Source organism: Dasypus novemcinctus, chromosome 4 (assembly GCF_030445035.2).
Source record: "Dasypus novemcinctus isolate mDasNov1 chromosome 4, mDasNov1.1.hap2, whole genome shotgun sequence".
NCBI lineage: Eukaryota > Metazoa > Chordata > Mammalia > Cingulata > Dasypodidae > Dasypus > Dasypus novemcinctus.
In genome coordinates this window covers 156,809,056-156,832,433 of record NC_080676.1, presented here as the reverse complement: position 1 = coordinate 156,832,433, position 23,378 = coordinate 156,809,056, and the positions used below count along the sequence as shown (strand labels likewise).

The 23,378-nt window shown below is 50.9% G+C and overlaps 1 protein-coding gene across 5 annotated transcripts in view; it reads right to left on the bottom strand.

Annotated features, from left to right (window-relative positions):
• DOP1B (DOP1 leucine zipper like protein B) overlaps positions 1-23,378 on the bottom strand; it is a 111,390-nt gene that overhangs the window by 75,645 nt on the left and 12,367 nt on the right. For all 5 annotated transcript variants that reach the window (XR_009185635.2, XR_011648718.1, XM_058296210.2 and 2 more), the window contains exons 3-4: positions 5,155-5,336; positions 4,661-4,831 (exon numbers count right to left, since the gene is read on the bottom strand). Coding sequence is in view for 3 of the 5 variants with exons in the window: in XM_058296210.2 (XP_058152193.1) it covers positions 4,661-4,831; positions 5,155-5,336 (353 nt within the window). In the remaining 2 variants the exon portion in view is untranslated. The remainder of the gene's footprint in view (positions 1-4,660; positions 4,832-5,154; positions 5,337-23,378) is intronic.

The following is a 23,378-nucleotide window of genomic DNA, read 5'->3' as shown; positions in this document are numbered from 1 at the left end:
CCCCGTGTGCAGAGGCAGCTCACAGCGCTCCTATACGGTACGCTGCAGGAGGACAGTCAAATTGCAACTGCCTGGGGCAAAGCACTGCTTGGGACATACAGGTAGTGGCCAGGAACATGAGGAAACAGTTTCCTGGGAGGATGGGATCATTCGTACCTGTGCAAACGGGGGCTGTCCTAGGGCCATGTGCAGGCCCGGAAAAGACTGCAGCAGACCCTGTGCTTTTGCCTCGGGCTGTTCTCTAAGCTCATTATTGGGATTGCTAGGGTTTGAAGGAGAGCACTGGCACGGGCCAATCTGCCAAGACTGGGAAAGGTGTTTCTTTCTTTCCCTCCCTCCTTCCTTCCTCTTTCTCTTAGCTCCTGGCATTCACGGAAAGCTCTGCCAAGACACTAGCTGAATACACGCTTAAGGAACAGACATCTCGCTATCTAAATTTCATAGATAAGACACGAAAATATCAAAATGTTCAGGCTGTATCATAAAAGATCGCCAAACATACAAGGAAACCAGAAATGGTCCATGCAAAGGAAAAGGATAAGGAATTAAAACCATCAATGGGAACACCAGACCTGGGACATACCAAGACTTAAAAAAAAAGAAAGATACTAAATATGCTCAGAGAGCTAAAAGAAAACATGGACAAAGAACTAAAGGAAATCATTTTATTCTAAAGAAAAAAAAAAAAGATACTAAAACCTTAGATGACATCATATGGAGAAAACAACAGTTACATCACGCTGTCACTATGAGACAGCAAAATAGCTAACGCTAGGACCAACAGCTTTCTACTAAATAAGAATCATTCCTAATATCTCAGTTGTTAAATTCCAAGATTAGTGCGCACGGTTTAAACTCCAGAACTCTAAACTTTTCTGTTTCAATACCAACTGACAACCAAAAAACACAAAATCCAACAAAAACCTACCAGCTCCATCCCTTCCCCTTTCCCCCTGGCTGCTGCTCTCTCATGCGTCCTGCAAACATCAGCTCATTCACACAATACCCACACTCTCCCCGGCTGCTCAACTGAAAGCAAGTGAGAGACACGGGGCCGTGTGTGCTAAACCTCAGGAATTGCACAACCTTGGCTCCAAAACCTGCCAAACAGACAAGCACGGAAAGCTGGAACTTCCGTGAGCCCTGGCAGCTTTCAGTCTCAGCATGTGAACGAGCTGGGCAGTGACGATAGGGCTACTCATAGGAAATCACAGGTCAAGTACAGTTCCAAAGAGGCGTAAAGCAGTGTAGGCTAGCAAAGCTCATCATCATTGTGCCGGGACCATCCAAAGTCGATGTCAATAAAAATACCTTTTAATTCTTCACATCAGGACTTCTTAACCTTAGCACTATGGTATTTGTGGCTAGAAAATTCCCCGCTATGGACCGTCTTGTGCTCTGCAGGATGTGGAGCAGCACCCCTGCCTCTACCTACTACATGCCCAGGAGCACCCTGCCCCCAGCTGTGACAACCAAAAATGCCTCCAGCTAGGGCCACGTGTTCCCTGGGGGCAAACCTGTTCCAGGCTGAGAACCACAGATTTAAATGGAAATCTCTAGTGGGTCATTTTTCCTTTCTTATACACCATTTTAAAACATTCTCCTCTCTCCCATCTCCTTAGAAAAGGAGCTCAGTGTTTCCCCCTCTCCAATCGTGCTTACTTAATGCGGAAATATCGAGCTATAGAGCCTGTTTCACGGGCACTTTTAAAAAAAGGGCTTCTGGCCAGTAGGCGATAGTATGCAGGCTTCGGGGGTTAGGAGGCCAGGGTGAATAAAAGTCTTAATGCTGGCCAAAATTTCCATTCCTTACGGTTCCCTAAAAAGCCCTAAGCAGGAACAGCCTGCCCTGATAAAGCTGCGTGCGTCACCCCAGCTTCCGTGAGCCCTGATCGAACTCCCCGCTCTGCAATTGTTACCAAACTGCAGTGCGTCCCGGGGGAAGACACACACTTTCCCATTGGAGTACATTATCTGCTGGGGTGTTTGACTCAATTCCTGAGCACTTATGGAAAAAAACAGTACTAATGTTATCAAACCAATCTGGATACAGCAACAAAGTATCTTGTATAGCCACCTCCGTTTCTGTGCATGTGCACACCACCTTGGAGGACACATAACCTTTGACACTATCTGCTTGGTAAGCTGATAACTAATGATTTGCGGGTGCTGCAGACACTGGCCTCAGTTTTCTGTCACAGCTAAATCTACCCAGTGATTCATGTGGCTTTACTCAGCTCTTGGTTCAATGTCAAGAAATCACAATGTTAAGGAAAACAGATGAGTGTTAGGCAACATTAGCAACTGTTCCAGTGAACTCTCATTTGCCAACCATGACAACAAACAGAAATACTGAAACTATTTACATACTTCTAGTGAGAATTATGCCAACAGATTTTTAAAAATTACAATAATTTATGGGAACTGTGCTCGTCTGTTAGATGATAGAAACCAGTTATAAATACAGGCGCAGACACACACACACATATCTGTTATCAAAACATGAATGTAGCAGAAGTTCTAGAAAGAGCCCGGGGCTAGGAGTCAAGGGACAGGGACATGACCCCTGTGTGACCTTGAGCATTCCTTAACTCAAGACAAGCTTCCTGAGCCTCACTGAGTGCACAGTACTGAGGTTAAAATGACAACAAGGACACTGCGGACAGGTTAGCCAGAAATAGCAGCTACGTACAATATGGGAAGGAGAGAGAGATTGTGAGGTGAGGAGTTCTCTTGTTATTATTATTGAAATAATGAAAATGCTCTAATAATGATTAAAGGAAGGAACGCACAACTATGTGATTATACCAAATATCACTGATTTGAATGAAGTATATGCTTTATTAATATGTATCAATAAAATTGATTTGTTAAAAAAAAATGATGAGACAGACTCCTCCTCTGCTGGGGATGGAATCACGTCTCCCACAAAAGGCACCCCTGGTGCTGGGGTGTGAACCATTTGTCAATAGGACCTTTCAACCTGTTGGTAGTTAAGATGTGCCCAGACTGAATAAGGGTGGGCCTTTGTCCAATATGGGGAAGTCTCTATAAGGAAAGGAAACTGGTCACAGAGAGAGAAGCCGCTGGAACAGCCAGAAGCTGGAAGCGAAGGGAACCCAGAAGAGAAAGGAAATGCACGCATCTTGTTCATTTCCATGTATCAGAAAAGCCAAGGAGCCCCAAAGATTGCCAGCCAGCCAGAAGATACTGCCTCCTGGAGCAAGCAAACCTTCTAGTCTTTGAGACAGAGAGTCAAAAAATTCCTATTGTTCAGCCAATTCCTTGTGAGGTATCTCTTTTAGCAGCTGAGAAACTAAAACAGCCTCTAAGGAAGCAGCTGTCAAGGTGGGTTCCCCACTAGGAAACGAAAAACACTTCTCATCGTTGTGAAAGTTGACAGGGTCTTGGCACACATTTCTGGATAGGTTTCTCAAGGTCCAGGAGGTGCTTATGAAATCACCCTGGCTCACCAGCCCCGTCCTTCAAACCAGGGTGATGGTTTGGGTTCCTGCAGGTCACGATGGAGGTGCTCCACACAGGCCTCTTGGTATACGGTTCTACCCCGGCATGCCACCAGCCACAGCAGACACGACCGGCAGGCACGGGGCAGCGGGCGCTGGGCGTGGGCAGAGGGGAGCAGAGCGCCGTGGAGCCAAACGGAAGCACAAGGGCCTCTAAACGCACCCCGTCAGGCACACGTCAGCTCTTACCAACGGGTCCTATTAACAGAGGATAGTCATTGTACTATCTCTCAAAATCATTAACACACTGGAAGTGAGTTCTTACATTATAATTCTCCAGAAACACAGGATATTGTGCATAGTCAGCCGTTTAAAAGGGTATACATTTTCTCCCATTCCTAAGCAGTGACCAAAAAAAAAAAGCTTGTGTGTATTTTTGTATATAGGAGCTTTATAGGCTTCTCCCAGGTACCGCTAGAATTTGTCAAGACTTCTGCCTAGCATCATACTGAGAAAGCTTCTCCAGCTCTGCCCAACAATGAAACCTGGCTTTGCTTTTTGTTTATTTTGTTAACTGAGAATCAGCCTGGTGCGATGGGAAGAGCGAGGACTTGGGGACTCGGCACAGGTGGGTCAGAGCCTCAGCTCGGCGGCTTGCTGGGCGTGTGACCCTGAAACCCCCTACCCCTGATGTCCCTGGAAGTGGGGCTGATTCCCAGAGCACAGGAGCCACGCACCGTGCACAGAAAGCCTCGCACAGCCCCGTCCGTGGCGCCCTGCAGGTGCCCCGGAGCAGGCGTTCGTTTCCTCCACCCAAGCTGTCCTGAGAGTCCACATCTTCCTCTCTGTTCTTCCACAAAACGTGCCCTTGGGGGTACCTCCGAAAGGGGCTAGGACGTGGGAGACCGAACCCTGAGCTGGGCCTCCCTTGCTGATGAGCTGTGTCCTCGGGACACAGGAGCTAATCTCCCTGGACTTGGGGCGCCCCGTGGGGAGAAGAGGTGCGGTGAGGCTCTCAGAGAACACGTGCGTCCTGCCAAGGGGAGGGCACCAGGGGACTACGAAGCCTCGGCCCCAAGCCTGGGCCCTCCCCTGCCCCCGTGTCCCTGCCCCTGCACTTCTCTTCCTGCGCCTCGGAAGGCCGCGATGTGGACACGGGACGCCCACCCTCTGCCCGGCAGGGCGGCGGGCCCCACCTGTCGTAGATCTCGGAGCCCTCCTCGAGGCCGGGCAGCAGGCCGATGACGAATGCCTGGAGGCTGGGCAGCAGCAGCTTCTGCAGCGGCAGGAAGTACTTCTCGTACAGGCCCAGGAGCACGGGCCGCACCGACATGGCCGCGTTCGCCAGCAGCGGGAAGAGCCCACAGCTGCGGAGAGAAGACCAGGGCAGTGGGGAGCAGCCCTGACCTGCTGCTTCCAGGACAACCCGGCCGAGGGCACTCCAGAAACCAGCACAGCCCTTCCGCCAGTGATGAGCGGTGCCTGCCGTGAGGGGGACCCAGCACACCGCGAGGCGACAGCGGGCAGCCCGACAGCCTGCAGGGCGCGCGCCTGCTGCGAACGCTGAGAGGAAGGCTGGGAAGGATGCGCCGCATACACCGGACCCACCAGCTCTGCCTGCAGTAATCTTTCATCTTGTGAAAGGGCCTGTGGATTGCTCGGATAATAAAAGGTGGAGATGTGATCATACCTGTACAGAAACAAATCCTTGGCCAGCCATTTGGTCCCCACGATTTTAAAGATGATCTCATAGGTTTCCAGGGCCTTCAGGTGCACGCCGCTGGGCAGAGCGGGATGCAGACACTGGGCTAGCCTCTTGCTGATCGTCAGCCGCCGAGGCAGCAAGGAGTACCTCAGGTTACTCTGCAGGGCCTGTGAAACAAGAGGGGAAAGTGCCCAAGAAAGAGGCAGGTGAGGCTTATGACAATGCCAACGGCACAAGGCTGGGAGGAAGAGGAGGCCAGGCTGTGCAGGGAGTCCTCGAGCGGGCTCTAGCGCCCTGGTCCTGGAGGCCCCGGGAAAGTCCTTGAGCAGGCTCTAGAGCCCTGGTGCTGGGAGGCTCCAGGAAAGTCCTCGAGCGTGCTCTAGAACCCTGGTCTTGGAGGCCCTGGGGAGGTTCTTGAGCGGGATCTAGAGCCCTGGTGCCAGGAGGCTCCAGGAAAGTCCTTGAGCAGATCTAGAGCCCTGGTGCCCAGGAGGCTCCCACACCAGCTGGAGGCCAGGGGCCCGGAGGTCCCAGAGAAGTCCTCTAGCAGAATCTAGAGTCCTGGTGCCCAGAGGCCCTAGGGATGTCCTCAAGCAGGCTCTACAGACCAGATGCCTAGAGGTCCTGGAGAGTCCGTTGAGCAGGCTCTAGAGCCCTGGTGCTGGGAGGCCTCAGGGAGGGTCCTCGAGCAGGCTCTAGAGCCCTGGTGCCGGGAGGCCCCGGGGAGGGTCCTCGAGCAGTCTCTAGAGCCCTGGTGCTGGGAGGCCCCGGGGAGGGTCCTCAAGCAGGCTCTAGAGCCCTGGTGCCCAGGAGGGTCCCATACAGGTGGAGTGCCAGGGAGACTGTCCCTCAAGGCAACAGTGTCATGCTCAGGTCAGCCTCTTGGCCACACGTTGGCTGTGTGCAGTGTGGACTGTGCTCTCTCCACCTCTGGAAGCTGCTCACCTGCACCCTGGCTAACCAGAACGGGCGTGTTGGGGTCACGACCTTCCGCCCCTAAAGAAGACCCTGGTGCGTGTGGCCTCCAGGTCAGGGGAAACCCAGGGAGAGGAAAGGCTCTGCAGGTCTCAGCTCTCTCCCAGCCTGGCTTCAGAGCGGGGTCACCCCCAAGGGGCCGGGGCCCTGCTGGCTGGGACTTCAGGCAGCTCAGCCGGGCAGTGACGTGCGGGGGGAACCACCACGGCCCTGGGACCGAGCGGAGGCTGCCCTGACACAGTTCTCCTGCGGTGGCCCCCGGGACTTGTCTGTAGAGCACCCCAGGACCCCGAGCAGAGCGCAGGGCCAGGCTGCGTCCAGCCACCAGTCTTGTCATACCGAGCCTTGACATGGCAGAGCCCAGCTGATCTGTTCTGCAAATACTGACTGAAAGCCTCCGGGGCCAAGTCCACGCCTCCTGAAGGGCATGCAGCGGCGTCTGGGTCCCACCGCTGCCTGCTTTGCCCGCCTCACCTCCTAACACCCCGGCTTCAGACTCACAGAAGGGTTCCTGGATGGGCTTGGGGCTCCCACCAATGTCCCCTGTCCCGCCACCTGGAAACCCTCCCTACCCACCTTGCTAGCTTTTCCTCCCGTGTGACGCAGCTCAGGCAGCCCCTCTCTTGGGGGAGCAAGTTCCCCACAGCGAGCTCCCCACGCCCACACGAACGCACGCCTGCTCGCGCACCGCACAGCTCTACTCCTCGCCTGCTGCTCACGGGTGGGAGCGGCCTGAGGGGGGCCTCCCGCTCACCCCCGCTCTTTTCACACATGGCACCTGAACACACCTGAACACAGACGGTCTGGAAACCACCATGGGCGCCGGGGATGCGCTGGGTCCGGGCCATCCGGCCTGAGGGCCATGTCACCTTCATTTTCATAAACCAAGAACACGGCCACACCTCCAGCACACGGAGGGTACACGGAAGGAAGAGAAGGGCCCCATGGGTCCCTTTCATGAAGAGCCTGTGGTCTAAATGAACTCTCAAACTTGACAGAACGAAGTCTTTTAAAAAATCAGATACACCTGAAGGTTGTCAAGAAATACCTAACATTTTATCTGTGAAGAGTCAGATACCTTAAAACAAAGGGAAAGCCAACAAAACAATATGGAAAATGTGCTTACATCCAAAAATAAAAAGGATTGAGGAGGTGATTAAACCAAGTAATGTAGCAGGAGAAGAACAAACTGACAGCAGCAGGAGAGAGAGAATGTGGGAAGTGCACAGAACGCACGTTTTAGTAGAGAAAATTTCAAACTTACACAAAAGCAGGAAGAATGGCAATTTAGCCCAGGCTCAGCATCATCACATCCCGGCGCCCCTGAAGGCACCGCAGGGCTTTCACACTCAGCTTCCACGACTCCACTGGCTCGTTACTAACGTGGGCTGGCCTTTCCCCATGGATTCAAGACCAGGAGAGCTGAAAGCTCTCTTCCCCTGGAACAATTACTTTTGGAAGACCCAGTTTTCTCTCTTTTTAAAATTGATTTCTCTCCTCTCCCCCTCAGCCCCCCGCCCCAGTTGTCTGCTCTCTGTGTCCATTTGCTGTGGGTTCTTCTGTGTCCACTTCTGTTCTTATCAGCAGCACTGGGAATCTGTGTCTCTTTTGTTGCATCATCTTGCTGTGTCAGCTCTCCATGTGTGCAGTGCCATTCCTGGGCAGGCTGCACTTTCTTTCACGCTGGGCAGCTCTCCTTACGGGGCGCACTCATTGCGTGTGGGGCTCCCCTACGTGGGGGACACCCCTGTGTGGCACGGTACTCCTTGTGCACGTTGGCACTGCGCATGGGCCAGCTCCACACGGGTCCGGAGGCCCGGGGTTTGAACTACAGACCTCCCATGTGGTAGGCGGACGCCCTACCCATTGAGCCAAGTCGGCTTCTCCCAGTTTTCTCTTTTGAAGGCACTGTCCACTCATGTTTGCTCCAGGCGTTGAAGACTTCTGCTGTTTGGCATGCACTCTACCACCTTTGGAGCTCATCGGGGATGTTCAAAACGTCCCAGTCCCTCAGCCTGTGCACAGAGGACAAACCCATTTCTCTGCCCATGTGAACTGAGGCTAACTTGAGGTTCAAACAAGCTATGACTCACCTTGGCCAATGAGATGAGTGGAGTGATGTATGTTACTTCCAGGCATGGGCTTTTTAAAAGACAACTCAAGGCCCAGTGGGTTCGGATCTCTCCACCTCTGAGACCAGAGAAATACAGGCTGAGAAGAAGGCCTTCCCACCCCAGGTCCCGGAGGAACTAGTGAGGGCAAAAACCCCTCACTGGCCCAGCGAGCCAGAAATACACCACGCTGTAAAAGCCCCTGAGATGTGAGGATTGTTTGTTCCCAGGGCATAACCTTCCCTATCCTGATACATTTTGCCTCATATAAATACCATTACAAGTAACTATAGGGAAGCGGACTTGGCCCAGTGGTTAGAGCGTCCATCTACCACATGGGAGGTCCGCGGTTCAAACCCCGGGCCTCCTTAACCCGTGTGCAGCTGGCCCACGCGCAGTGCTGATGCGCGCAGGGAGTGATGTGCCGCGCAGGGGTGTCCCCCGCGTAGGGGAGCCCCACGCGCAAGGAGTGCGCCCGTAGGGAGAGCTGCCCAGCGCGAAGAAAGTGCAGCCTGCCCAGGATGGCGCCGCCCACACTTCCCGTGCCGCTGACGACAACAGAAGCGGACAAAGAAACAAGACAACAAGATGCAGCAAACAGACACAGAGAACAGACAACTGGGGAGGGGGGGGAATTAAATAAATAAATCTTTTTTTTTAAAAAAAAGGAGCTATATGCATTTGTTTCGAAGGAATGGAGCCGACTGCTACTTCTTCCTCATTTAAATATGTTAACCCACTTACTTCAACTTGAAAAAGACATAGGGAAAAGAACATAACCAAGAAGTGAAGCTATGACCAGTCCTTGTGGAATGTACTGGCTCATCACATGCTGACCATGTGCTTCATCCACATGATCAAGCGAGCCTGAGTCAGGGAACCTGTGTCCACTGGAAAGACACACCAAAGACTGTCACCCTGTTTACCTAATTAGGCAAGCTTTAGACTTCTCCTTTCAAAATGAAGCAAGAACAAAGGAAATAAAGACAGTGCTTAGGAAAATGAGCAGACAGATGCTCATCCTTCCTGATGAGAAAACTGCAAGTTAAAACTACAAATTAGGGAGCTTTTGAAGCTCAGTGGCTGGGCACCTGCTTCCCACATACAAGGTCCTGGGTTCAATCCCCGGTACCTCTTAAAAATACCATATTTTTCATCTATCAGATTGGCAAGTGTCTAAAAGCTTGAAGCCAACTGTCACAATTCCTGTGGAAAAAAATTTGGCAATAACTATCAAAATAAAAATCGCACTTGCCTTTTGACCCGGCAATTCTATTTCTAGGAATTGAGCCTCCACATGTATGAAAGAATGGATGTACAGACGCTATTACGACAAAATAACAACTTTAAGGGTTGTTAACAACAGACTAATACTTTAATAAATTAATAATGCATGGTTGTTCCATGCAACTGAATACTATGTGGCCATTAAAAAGAATGGAGCAACTCTATGGGGATTCTGTGTGTATGTGTGTGTGTAGTTCTAAAAAAGTAAGATGCTAAGCAGCGTGTACAATGAGCTGATTTAAATTAAAAGAAAAGTATCTATATTTGCTTACATAATTATAGACTCTTATTAATTATAAGAGACTGGGAGTGGAGGTGACTCTGTGGTTGAACGCTGGCTTCCCACATACCAGGTCCAGGATTCAATCCCCAGCACCTCAATAAGAAGGAAAAAAGAGAGAGACTTAACAAAGGTGCTTCTCCGGAAGGGAACTGAGACACTGGGAAAAAGGTCAAGAAGATGACATTTGACCTTTTCCCCTAATTTAATATGTGAGGCCTGAGCCATGCCAAACATCCTGGAAACTATCTGCTGAAGTGCATGCCAGTGACACGGAGCTCCTGGGGGTGCAGGAGGGCCTGTGGCTGCAGTGGTACATTCACCCTGGACAGACATGTTCAGGGGTGGACAGAGCCACTGAGACAGGGGACGAAGACGACCAGACCCAAAGCTCAGGACGGGGCCAGACCGAACATGCTGGACCATTTCCTCAGCTGCTGTGACACTGAAGCCCTGGGGACCACCTCCATTCTTGAATGAAGGTGGCTAAATGAGCATCTGTGTCACGGTGACTGTGCCTGTTAACACACTTGCCTACACGTAACAAGGGCTTCCAAGCCGAGCCTCTAACTAGTGCCTGCTTTAAGTACATGAGCTTAGGGGGCAGAGCCTTGAATTCCGGTTCCACCATTTGCTACTTGAGCCAATTTCTTAAGTTTTCTGGGCTGCAGGTTCATCTGTAGGAATGGGGATAATGGTACTACTTAAAGTCACAAGCTCAGATGAGATGTCAACAGAAAGAATTTGGATAGTGCCTGGCACAGGGTCAGCAATCAATAAATGCTAGCACTTAGAATAACAAATTCAAAATAAGCACAAGCTTTGAAGGTGGAGACAAAATGCACTGCATTTTAAAAGAATCCACTCAATCCAGTCACTTCCTAATAATGTCCTTTATTGTCACAAATGCAAGCAAGGACCCTAGAGAAGACCCTCTCTTCACCAATTAGAAAGACAGAGAAACACATTGTATTGGAAAGGAAAGCCTCACACAGTTACAGTTTTGGAGTTGAGAGCAACTGCAGACCTAAAATATGGGGAGAATTTCATGTGATTACTGAAGTCAAGGAGGAAATGTGCACATGACAAGAAGTGGGGCTGAAGAACCTGAAATTTCCTTTTAAGAAAACAACGAAATACTTTGTAATTAATATTTAAGATTAAAGGAAAGGGAAATTATTGTTTCTTAAATGATACTAAATTAACATTTCTAAAAAAACGCTTTGCAAAATCAGAGCCATGAGACTGGAGATTTGATTTGCAGGGTGAAAATACGATTTCATCAAGTGGATTCAAAGCACTTAGGGAAATAAAAGTCTTACACAGTTAGTGCCTTTGAGCTCCTTGTCCCCGCAGTGTGGACTGAATCCATGCAGGAAATGGGACTGAAGATCTGATTTTAAAACAGTTCCCGGGAAACGGACTTTGGCCCAGTGGTTAGGGCGTCCGTCTACCATATGGGAGGTCCGCGGTTCAAACCCCGGGCCTCCTTGACCCGTGTGGAGCTGGCCATGCGCAGTGCTGATGCGCGCAAGGAGTGCCCTGCTACACAGGGGTGTCCCCCGCGTAGGGGAGCCCCACGCGCACGGAGTGCACCCGTGAGGAAAGCCGCCCAGCGTGAAAAAGAAAGTGCAGCCTGCCCAGGAATGGCGCCGCCCACACTGCCTGTGCCGCTGACGACAACAGAAGCGGACAAAAGAAACAAAAGCAGACAAAGAAACAAGACGCAGCAAATAGACACCAAGAACAGACAACCAGGGGAGGGGGGGAAATTAAATAAATAAATAAATAAATCTTTAAAAATAAATAAATAAATAAAATAAAACAGTTCCGGGTTAGCGGTACTTAAAGTAGCATGTCAAAAATCAGCTGGTAGCGTGTGACGGGAAATAATCACGCAGCTCTCGATGCCGTTAAGAAGACAGGGCTCTCCCACCATCACCCCTCACCCTCTGCACAGAAGCTTTGGGGACAGGACCCAGTGGAGAAGAACCGGTCACCTCTCGTTTGCAGTAAAAGCCACCGTGTGGGTTGCGGACACCTGGTGGTTCTGCCCGTACGAGCCTCTCCACGATGCCCTTTAGTCTTGCTGGGGCTCATGCAACCCACAAGGGGACAGCTCCGCAGTTTTGGGGAGATGGTCGCTGGTGACGCTATTTGTTACACTGCTTAATACCCTGTGTACAAAGACCCCCGTTCCCTCCCCATACGCAGGCCAGGAAGGATGGTCACTTAAGAGGGAAGGCCGTGAGCTTTCTCACTCTGCAGCAGTGGGAATTATCTAGAGATTTCTTGCCTCCCTGTGGTGCCCGCGACCCCGAGCTCAGTGCAGTGTTCGGGTGCCACGGCTGCCTCCAGCCGACGGCCTTGCTTCGGAAGCTCTTCCCTTCTGAGCTGCCAACTCGAATGCCCTGGGTGTGAGTTAGGGGTCACTGCTGCTGCCCCCGCTCTTAGGCTCCAAGGAAACCACCTCCAGGAGGCTGTGCTGAATCCTCTCTCAGGGGATTTTGCCACCGCTTTTGTTAAAAAAAAAAAATCTACAAAGCAGCCCACGCTAAGAGATTTCAAAACCAAATACCGATCCACACCCTGCAGAGTGAGACAGTTCAGGGTTCAGTCCCTTCACAGCAGCTTTTTTAAAAAAAAAAAAAAAGATTTTTTTATTTATCCCACCCCCCCGGCAGTTGTCTGCTCTCTGTGTCCATTCGCTGTGCGTTCTTCTGTGACCGCTTCTATCCTTATCAGCCACACCGGGAGTCTGTGTTTCTTTTTGTTGCGTCATCTTGTTGTGTCAGCTCTCCGTGTGTGCGGCGCCATTCCTGGGCAGGTTGCACTTTCTTTCACGCTGGGCAGCTCTCCTTACAGGGCGCACTCCTTGCGCGTGGGGCTCCCCTACGCGGGGGACACCCCTGCGTGGCAGGGCACTCCTTGCGTGCATCAGTGCTGCACGTGGGCCAGCTGCACACGGGTCAAGGAGGCCCGGGGTTTGAACCACGGACCTCCCATGTGGTAGACGGACGCCCTAACCACTGGGCCAAGTCCGCTTCCCATAGAAGCTTTGAACAACCAGCAGGAGCTGGCAGAAGCATCTTTCTCAAAGCTCAGAGAACAGTTAAAGGACTTCAGTAACAGGGTGAGCGCCAGGTCAAGAGGAGGCTACTTAAAAGCAGCAGGAGGGCCCGGCACCCTGGCTGGTCCCTCCTCCACCCCTACCAGCTCAGCGCCAAGCCTGTCCGTGCACCCAGCGTGGACCTCTCACCCTGGGTCCACAGGGAGCAAAGGAGCCCTCCTGCACACCCCGGGAGCATGTCCCTGGCCCCAGCTGTCTAGTGGTAGCCTGAGGGACCTCCTGTCCTGGAACTGCCCTGCTGTGGAAGGCGTTCATGGCAATGTTAAAAGGGGTGGATCTCAGAATCGGGGGATTAGGGTATGGGAAAGTTTTCTGAATTGGGTTTGTATTATTTTTTTGTCCTATAAGCTTGAAAGTATTTCAAACAAAAAACCCCACAAAATCTGTGTCCGCAGTAGCCGAGCCAGTAAAGGCTGGAAGTGCCACCTACTCTCTAGGGGTCCCTCCCTGCCAGACCCTCCATGGACCTAAGTGACCAGTGAACAATGGGCTCATTTGAACAATACCCGGGGAGATCCGCGCACTTGTTCCCCCCTAACCGACTGCCGTTTCAGCCCTTCTGTCGCATACGGACCACCTGGCACCTCCTCCCACCTGGGCCTGGGAACTCCTGACTGCCCTTCAGCACGTGGTCCCTCGTCCAGTAAGTCAGCGGCTGTTTCAAAGCCCTGGCGGTCTTGGTTCTGTTCAACAAGACTGTCTTCACCCCTTGCCCAACAGCACACCCAGCTCCCATCTGGCAACGTGGCTGGCACCGTGACAGACTAAGCCTGGCTGAAAATACCAGGAGAGGGCTCTGGGTGCCAACGAGGAAGCTCCCAGCTCGCCAGGCCAACTCACGTTGTCTTCCCAGGTCATGCCCGTGGAGGCAAATCAGAAACCCCTCCTCTCTTTTCCCCAAATCGCCCTCTTTCTCGCCCTCTCCCAGCAGCCTGGGAGCTTCCAGGACTGGGGCCACGGCCAGGTCAGGGAGGGCTGCCTTCGTCTGACCTTGACTGCCCACGGTTCTATGAGGGTGGCCCGCTTTTGGCAAGATACGACCCCCCCCGCCTCCCCCCCCTGAGAAAAACTCGGTGGAGGAGTGGATGTGGCTCAAGCAGCTGAGAGCCTGTTTCCTACATAGGAGTCCTGGGTTCGGTTCTCAGTGCCTCCTAACACCAAAAAAGCAAAGACAAAGAAACGAAAACAACTACTCAGGGGAGCAGATGTGGCTCTGTTGCTGAGCACTGGATTCCCACTTATCCTGGCTCCGGTACCTCAAAAACAAACAAACAAACACAAAAACCCAATCAATCAATCTTTCCAGGGCAGTTTAATTGTTTGCATTAGGTTTTTCTGGAAACCAACAACCTTAGATCTGGCTCTTAAGCTTTATATACACACACACACACACACACATACACACATATATATAAAATTCTAAGTTAAACAATATATATTTTCAGAAAGATAAACGGAATAAACTATAGGATAAACATCTCAGAGAAGCAGATGAACTGGGAATGAAAAAAATGGTCATGTTTTAAAAATCACTTTTAAAGTGAAAGGAGAAAGAATGATTAAACAGGAACTTAAACCTCCTTATTTATTTCACTCAGGAACTATAATATTTTAAAAGCATTCCTGGAACTATAATTAAAATATAATTGCAATACTTTTAACCATTGTATACATAGGTTCGGTAGGTTGACATTAAAACAAAACAATGAAATACAGGTATAAAATACGTTTGGAAAAAAGTCTGATCCATATCCCAGCTTCATTAATAGAGACCAGGAAATGTCTCACTTTGCTACACGCAGGAACCCTTCCATGTTTCATTTTGTTGTATGCTGCATTCCACAGTCTGACAGTACGATATTCTCCAGGAGTCTTAGTATGATTTAGAATGGTTCTACACAGAAAACATGATAAAAACTCAGAGGGTAATCAAACAATATGGGGATTTTATGTTCCATAAGGGGGAGGGGAGGTTGATTTAGCTTGTAAAAGATATTTAAAATTTTGCTTCTCTAAAAGGTTCCTAAGGGAAGCTGATGTAGCTCAACTGAGAGCATCCACCTACCATATGGAGGGTCCAGGGTTCTATACCCAGGGCCTCCTGACCCATATGATGAGCTGGCCGACGCGCAGAGCTGCCGCATGCAAAGAGTGCCGTGCCACGCAGGGGCGCTCCCACGTAGGGGAGCCCCATGCCTAAGTGTGCCTCATAAGGAGAGCTGCCCCGCATGAAAAAAGCACAGCCTGCCCAGGAGTGGCGCTGCACACACAGAGAGCTGATGCAGCAAGATGACGCAACAAAAAAGAGACGCAGCTTCCCAGTACCACTGGATAATACAAGCGGATGCAGAAGAACACATAGCAAATGGACGCAGAGAGTAGGCGACGGGGAAAAAGGGGAGAGAGATAAAATAAATCTTAAAAAAATAAAATAAAATAAAGGTTTAAAAAAAAAAAATCAAAGGTTCCTAGAAGAGATGAGTCCAAACCTGCTCCCGCAGCGTTAACACTGCTGGTCGCCTACAAAGATACATAGGCCAATTGAAAAGCTTCTCTCTCATCAGGAAAACGAGGAGCTGCACTGATGGTGGTAAAGTACTGGCATGCTCATGCAGGGGTGTCCCCCGCGTAGGGGAGCCCTGCGTGCAAGGAGTGCGCCCCGTAAGGAGAGCAGCCCAGCGCGAAAGAAAGTGCAGCCTGCCCAGGAATGGTGCCACATACACGGAGAGCTGACACAACAAGATGACGCAACAAAAAGAGACACAGATTCCTGTGCCGCGACAACAACAGAAGCGGACAAAGACGACGCGCAGCAAATAGACACAGAGAACAGACAACCGGGGTGGGAGGGGGGAAGGGGAGATAGATAGATTAGATAGATAGATAGATAGATAGATAGATAGATAGATAGATAGATAGATAGATAGATAGATAGATAGATAGAATAAAGTACTGGCATGCCTTCCTTCTGGAGGTCTGGTCATCCATGGAAGGATGTTTGCTTCATGCCAGAAAAACGAGGATATAGAACAATGCAGTGTGTGAGACGTCTAAGAGGCACAGATTTGAATGGTTATTTAAACGCTGGCCATGGGACACCAACAGTGCCCTCAGGCAGGGAAAGCAGACACTGGGCAATGGCAAACTGGCCAGGAGCTCCGTGTGCTCAAGTGCCAAACAGCCATGGCAGGGAGAGTCATCCCTCACTTAAAACGCAAGTGACTTGGTCACCACGCAAACCAGGGGGCTGGGGTGGGGCGGGAAGCAAGGCCGGAGAACGGCGCCTCATCGAGGCCTCGTACATCGTTTCAGGGAGCTGGGCTTTCACGGGAACCAGTGATGTCAGCTTCTGTTTAGTCAGGGGAGGGACGCTGGCGCGATGCCATCATAAACAGAGGCGCTTCCGTCTCCACACGGTCACTAAATGAAAGATCGCTGGACTGCGGCCCCTGGCCCAGGCCCCACGGACAGACAGCAGTGAGGAAGGAACGAACGCCAGGCCCAAGTCCTGCTCTGGGATAGTTCATCCCTGAGCTGGGGAGAGCCAGAGCCTGATTAAAAAGTCACCCCTTCATCGAGCAGGGGTCACCCTGCGGTAGAGCCCTCTGCCAGGCCTGCCCCCACTTACAGGGCTGGGCCGCCCCGCCAGGAGGCCCCAAAGTCGTAAAGCTGAACCGGTGCGTTCTACCCTCGTGCCTTCCATACCAGGACAGAATTCTCAGGCTCTCCGGAGCTCCGGACGGAAGCGCGGCGTGCGGGGAGGGCTTGTCCCCGGCCCTGCAGCCCCACCGGCCACGCAAAGGGCCTTGGACTCACGTGTGCAGATGCCCCGGCCCCCACGCCCAGGTCACCCCTGCCCTCAAGCTGCCGGCCCCTGCCGGGCGTAGGCACCCTGGGGAAGAGGCCGAGCAGGCTCTAAGGGAGGGCTCAGGGAGGTGTGGGGGGAAAGCCCGGCGCTCTGACCACCCGGAACGCGGTCTAGCAGAGGTCCCCAGGCCTCGCCGGCGGGAGCCACTGACGTGTGTGGTGGGCAGCTGCTACATCCGCAGCAGTGTTCCAGAGGAAACGTGCCGGAGGCACAGAGCTCACAAGACACGACCCAGCTGGAGACTGCAGACGAGGCGGAGGGGGCGGGCTGGCCCGGACCGAGAGACCGCGCAGAACCGGGACGCCACGGCAGGTCTCAGTAAACGGTGCTGGACGGCACCAACTTGGCAGGGCCAGGGTCCAAACATGATGGACGAGGAGCCCAAATCAGGGCTCACTAGAGGGCACTGCTGGGAAGCGGATGTGGCTCAAGGGACAGGGCTTCCGCCTACCATATGGGAGGACCCGGCTTCGATCCCTGGGGCCTCCCGGTGAAAAAGAAGAGAAAGCGTGCCCGTGTGGCAAGCCGGTGCCTGCATGGCGAGCTGAGCGCCCACGCAGTGAGAGTGCCCACACGGTGAGCCAGTGCCCATGCAAGTGAGTCACACAGCAAGATGATGACGCAACAGAAGAGAGACGAAGGGGAGAGTCAAAGGAAAGCACAGCAGAAACCAGGAACCGAGGTGGCGCAGCTAACAGGGAACCGCTCTCCACATCAGAGGTCCCTAGGATCGAATCCCAGTGAATCCTAGAGAAGAAAAAATGAGAAGAGAAGACCACAGAGAAACAGATACAGAAGATCACACAGCAAATGGATACAGACAGCAAAAACAGCAGGGTGGGGGGGAGGGGAAGGAGAGGAAGAAAACAAATCTTTTTTTAAAAAAGGGCACTACTGTATTTAGGGGGTGGGAGAGCTAAGAGCTGATCGGCTCAGAAATGACGAAAAAAATGGGAGTGGGGCAGGGGGTGTATGTCAAGGCAGATGAGTTCTGTAGTAAACCCCATGAAAAGATAAAGCGGGAAAACACACTCTTCAGAACATACTCTAAACTCTGAAACACACACAATGCAGAGACTACTGCAATACCGAAGAATTTATATCCCAAACTGGAAGATCTAATAAAAGTAATGGCACCATTAAAAATACTAAATGACACAGCTCTCTGCAAACAGGCTATTTTTCTACTTAAAAAAAAAATTCTAGGGAGCTGATAAGGCTGAAGTGGTTTAGTTCCTGCTTCCCACATGGGAGGTCCCAATTCGGTTCCCAGTGCCTCCTAAAAACAACAACAAGCAAACAAACGAGAAAACTAACTCAGGGGAGCCCATGTAGCTCAGTGCCTGAGTGCCGGCTTCATGCATACGAGGTCCCGGCTCAATCCCTGGCCCCAGCCCCTCAAAAAAAAAATTCTAATCTACATACAGATGAAACATTTGACAAACAAAGATGGAAAATAAAAAGCATTTTGTTCAAGTCAGAACTAGCAGGAAAGTACACCCTGGGGACAGAATTTCATTGCAGATTCCAAACAGGCTCAGTCCCTGAAGCTCTGGTGGTAGAACTCGATATTCTTCAAAAATCACTCCCCAAAGAGCACTGGTGTGTTCTGTGTTTCGTGAGAGCAACTGTTCTCTTAGGTCCCCCGGGCAGTAGAGCCAATCCTCCACGCTCCCTCAAGACAGTCTCCAAATGGTCCTCAGACCCTGGGGCACATCCTCCCACCGGTGCTACGGCCCCCACAGTCCCAAGGTCTTTCTGCAGCTGGAACACACCTGGCTACACACTGTGGCTGCCAGAACTCAGACCTGGTGGCATGTGTAGCAGGAGGACCAAGGAATGTGACTCAAGGCCTCAGGCTGGGAGGTAAGGAACACACCTGTCCACAGCTGCACCTGTGCACGGCTGTACTTCTCCACTGCTGCATCTGTCCATGGCTGCACCTCTGCACCTGTCCACTGCTGTACCTCTCCATCACTGTACCTCTCCATGGCTGCACTTCTCCATGACTGCACCTCTCCACCACTGCACCTGTCCACAGCTGTACTTCTCCACCGCTGCACCTGTCCATGGCTGCACCTGTCCACTGCTGCACCTCTCCATCACTGTACCTCTTCATGGCTGCACCTCTCCACTGCTGTACCTGTCCATGGCTGCACTTCTCCATTGCTGCACCTGTCCATGGCTGCACCTCTGCACTGCTGCACCTGTCCACTGCTATACCTCTCCATCACTGTACCTCTCCATGGCTGTACTTCTCCATGACTGCACCTCTCCACCCTGTACCTGTCCATGGCTGCACCTGTCCACAGCTGCACCTCTGCACCACTGCACCTCTCCATGGCTGCACTTCTCCACCACGTACCTCTCCACAGCTGCACCTCTCCACCACTCCACTTCTCTGTGGCTTCACCTCTCCAACGCTGCACGACTCTAACCCTGCATGGCCCTCGCAGTCCCCTGTGAAGCTGGTTCCTGTTTTTCGTCTACCCTTTCTCTTTGCTGCCCTATCCCTGGAGCAAGTTGTCTGCACAGAAGTGGGCAACAGTTGGGCAACCAGCTCTCGGTGGCCGGGGGAGGGGGCTGGCTAACAGCACACACAGGAAGTTGGCCAAGGCCTGCCTTTCCCAGGTGAATTCACCCTGAGGTGCGCCCTTGTCTCCAGAGGGCCCAAAGCTACAAAACTCTGGCCAGGAAGGCTCAGCAAAGAGGCAGAGTGCTCTGGTGGGCACGAAGGGGGTGCTGGAAGCCCTCAGAAATACAGTGAAGATTCTGCACTTTGAGTGAAAACTTGGTAGCCAGAAAATCCTCTGCGATGACCTTGTCAGAGCCTTGATACCGGCCAGCAGCCCCTCGGATGGGCACAGGCCAACTGCGTCTTTGACGGACAAGCAGATGCACCCACCAAGGACATCATCTGGCAGAGGGAACAGCGCCGATCACCTAAGGGTGGGCCAGCGTGGCAGGTGCAGTTAAAAGGCAAGAGTAAAGCGTCTGACCAAATGAAATGACAATTACGTCACGAAACCACAGCTCTAGAGCGGTGGTTCTCAACAAGGGCGATTCTGCCCCGGGGACACTGGGCAGTGCCTGCGGATGTGAGTCTGTTCACATCTGGAGAAGGGGGTGTGTCCTGACATCGAATGGGCAGAGGCCAGGGGGGCTGCTCAATGTCCTTGGCTGCGCAAGAGGTTGCCAGGACTCGGAGCGTGGACAGTGCCGAGGCCAGTGACTGCGTCTAAAGGACATTCCCACTTTTGGCTAATGCCAGTCCTATGGGGACTCAAGCTTTTTTGGGTTTTTGATTTACCCATGGTGAGGTGACGTCCATCCTCGGCCTCTCCTGGTGTCAGGTGGCTGCCCCAGATTCAGGCACTAAAGCCTCGCACAGCTACATGGAGGAGCAGAGGAAATCAAAGTGTTTGTTCCTTTCGGGCCACTCTGCATTAAAGGGAACCCCTTCCGGAAGCTGGCCGGCAGCCTTCCCGCCACGTCTCATTGGTCAGAGCTGGTCCATGTGCCAAGGGAAACAGAATTACCGGGATCGAGTCCTAAACCAGTATCATCTACCGCTGGGCCTGGGAGTCGGGGGTAGGGGCTGCCCTAGACATAACCGGGGTTCTCTTGACACGAAAGAAGAGAGTGAACGGCTGCTGGGTGGGCGACCACCATGTCTGCTCCAACCTCGTGCAAACCTGAGCAGGAGCCCCTGTGCTCCAAGCTCGGGGTGTCGACATTTCACAACATCCGTATCAGCACATCTTCCAATATATCTGCTTCCAAACCGTAGCTCAGGTGCTAGAAAATTCTGACTTACGTACAGGAATCACCAAAAGCATGCAGGCAAAAGGGATAGGGCTTGCAAAGAAGCAATGCTCCAATCGCTCAACATTTGTTTCTTGCTAAATGAAGACACACAGTTATTGGAGTTAGTAAATCAAGGGTAAACTGATCCTTAACAAGACAAGCAACACATTGGTGGCTGCAGGGCTGAAATAATGGTGAAACACGAAAAGCATTCCCACTGAAATCATGTGTGCCATGTGGCAGCAGCAACTGGAACCCGCCACGCAGTCATGCTCCCCTTTGGCAGTAACGGCTGTGGCTGAGTCACGGCTGCCCAGCCAGGGGTTATTTTTCTCAGTTTCCCTTGAAGATGTAAGTGGAAACAGAAAATGCTATTTAGGTGTGGGCCGCAAAACCTCCCCATGGATGCTCTTCTGTGCTCTCCCCCTTCTTGTAGGACGGAGTAGCAATAACCAGAATAACTAGTAAAGAAGGCAGAGCCCCTGGCCTGAGCCTCTGGAAAAAGCAGGGGGCAGAGAGCTGCACACCAGTCAGGACACACACCTGGAACTGAGAAATCAACTCTACTCTTACTGGAGGCACTTGATGTTCGAATCTTTTTTGTTATAGCAGCTTACACTACCACTGATACACGACAGTGTCACCATTATTAAATACTATTCTAATAAATGGTAGCAAAACACAGGGAGAAAACACAAATTCAGCCTGCCTACCTGAAAAACTAAAAAAAAAAAAATCCACTGGAAAAAAATAAACTCACTAAGACAGTCGTCAAAAGGCTGGGGCTCTGGAACCCTCACAGACAGATGAGTGGAACAAAATAAAATCTAGATACAGACCCCTGTGTCAAAAGGTTTAACTCTAAGCCCACTGACAGAGCAAGGGCACCTCTGCCACAAAGAAGTTCATTACAGTGTTATTTAGAATTGTGAAAAACTAGGAAAAAACTAGTCCGATAATAAAGGGCTTCTATTTTCTACTCATACAATCTTCCCTTCCCTAGTTTTCTCTTTACATACACGCACACACAGAGATGGGGGGGCCACATATAAACTATTCCTCTTGCCTTTTTTGCCCCTTTATTTTGTCATGAATTTTTTTGTATTAATAACTATAAGTCTACGTCATATTAAAGACTGCATTTGCCAGTGCACTGTTCTATCATGACTTATGACAAAACTCCCCTGTTGATGGTGGCCACTTCCAATTATTTGTTATTGTATGTAAGAAAAAAGTGAAGATTCTTATAGTTATCTTGGGGTCATGTTTCTACAGGGTTCAAACAAATTTACAACTATTGTGTGCTGACTCTCTAAACATTAGTCAGATGGAATATGCAAATTAAAGTCCCAATGAGAGAATACTACTTAACCTTCCCACTAAAGCTGCTGAAATTAAAAAGACTGATCACACCCAGGGTTGGTGAAGACACGGAGGAACTAGAATTCTCATACCTGCTGGTGGGAATGCAAAATGACATGGCTACTTTGGGAAACAGTTTGGCAGTTTCTTCCAAGGTCAGACATAAACCTACCAGAAGCAACACAAAAACTCATCAACAGGGAAATAGACAAAATAGTGGGAGACCCAGACAATACTGAATCCTACTCAGCAGTGAAAAAGGAACAAACTATCGGTACACACGACCTCGATGACTCTCAAAATAGATTTGCTTAGTGAAAGAAGCCAGATCCACACTCCGCCCCCCCCGGCCCCGCCAAATGTCCACAGTATATGACTCTAATTAATGAAAGTCTAGGTAATGCAAAGTAATGTACAGTGATAGGAAGTAGATGAGTTTTTGTCAGAGATGGGTGTAGTGAGGGAAGGGAGTGAGGCATTACAAAAGGGCACAAGGAAACTTCTGGGCTTGACGAACATATGTTTGTTATCTTGATGGTGGTGCTAGTCCATGGTTGCAGACATTTGTCAAAACTCATCAAACTGTGCACTTTAAATACGTGCAGCTTATTGTAGGTCAACAGGCTATTTTTTAAAAAAGGAAAAGACTATTTGAAAAGATAAATGGGAATGGCTGTTTTGGGCTCACCTAGGAGCGTGAATGCTAGTGTGTCTACGCAAACAATTGTCCTTTTTGAAAAACAGCCAAGTTTAACTTCCTTCCTTTACCGAAGCCCAACGTGAACTTTCTAGTTTCATACTTGTTATAAAATGGAAGTGAATCGCAAGCTTTTTCCTTTTTATTATAAACTCAATGCTGCTGGATAAGCTTTGTCCTCAGATTACTTGAGGAAAAATTCATCTGTCCAAATCTGAAGGAAAATAAGGCAAACTATTCTTTTACCCAAACTCAAAATAGACCATCTCAGTTATAAGTTAATGAAAAATATATTGGACTCCTTTCGACCAGGAGAAATGTTCTTTTCAAAAGGTCCAGACCTTGTGGTAACCGAATGGCTCCCACTGGAGCTGCCACTGGAGCTGCTTTAATGCGCCTGAGTCAGCGATGCCCGTGCGTCTAAGCACCTTCCAGAAAACCTGAGGGAGCCAATGAGGCAATGATGTCATCTGGGTGCCAAGACACCGCCTTCCCAAAGAACAAAGAGAGAACAGGGACAGAGAGTTCGGCAGCCTTTGCCATGCCACCCGGGAATGGGTGTTCTACCTATTAGCTGCATCTTCCAAATTCTGCTGCCAAGGAAAATGCGAACGCTGCCAGCAACAAATGGCTCCTGCTCTTGCTGCTCTATGGCAAAGGTACAGGATCTGCTATATTTAAAACGGAAGAGA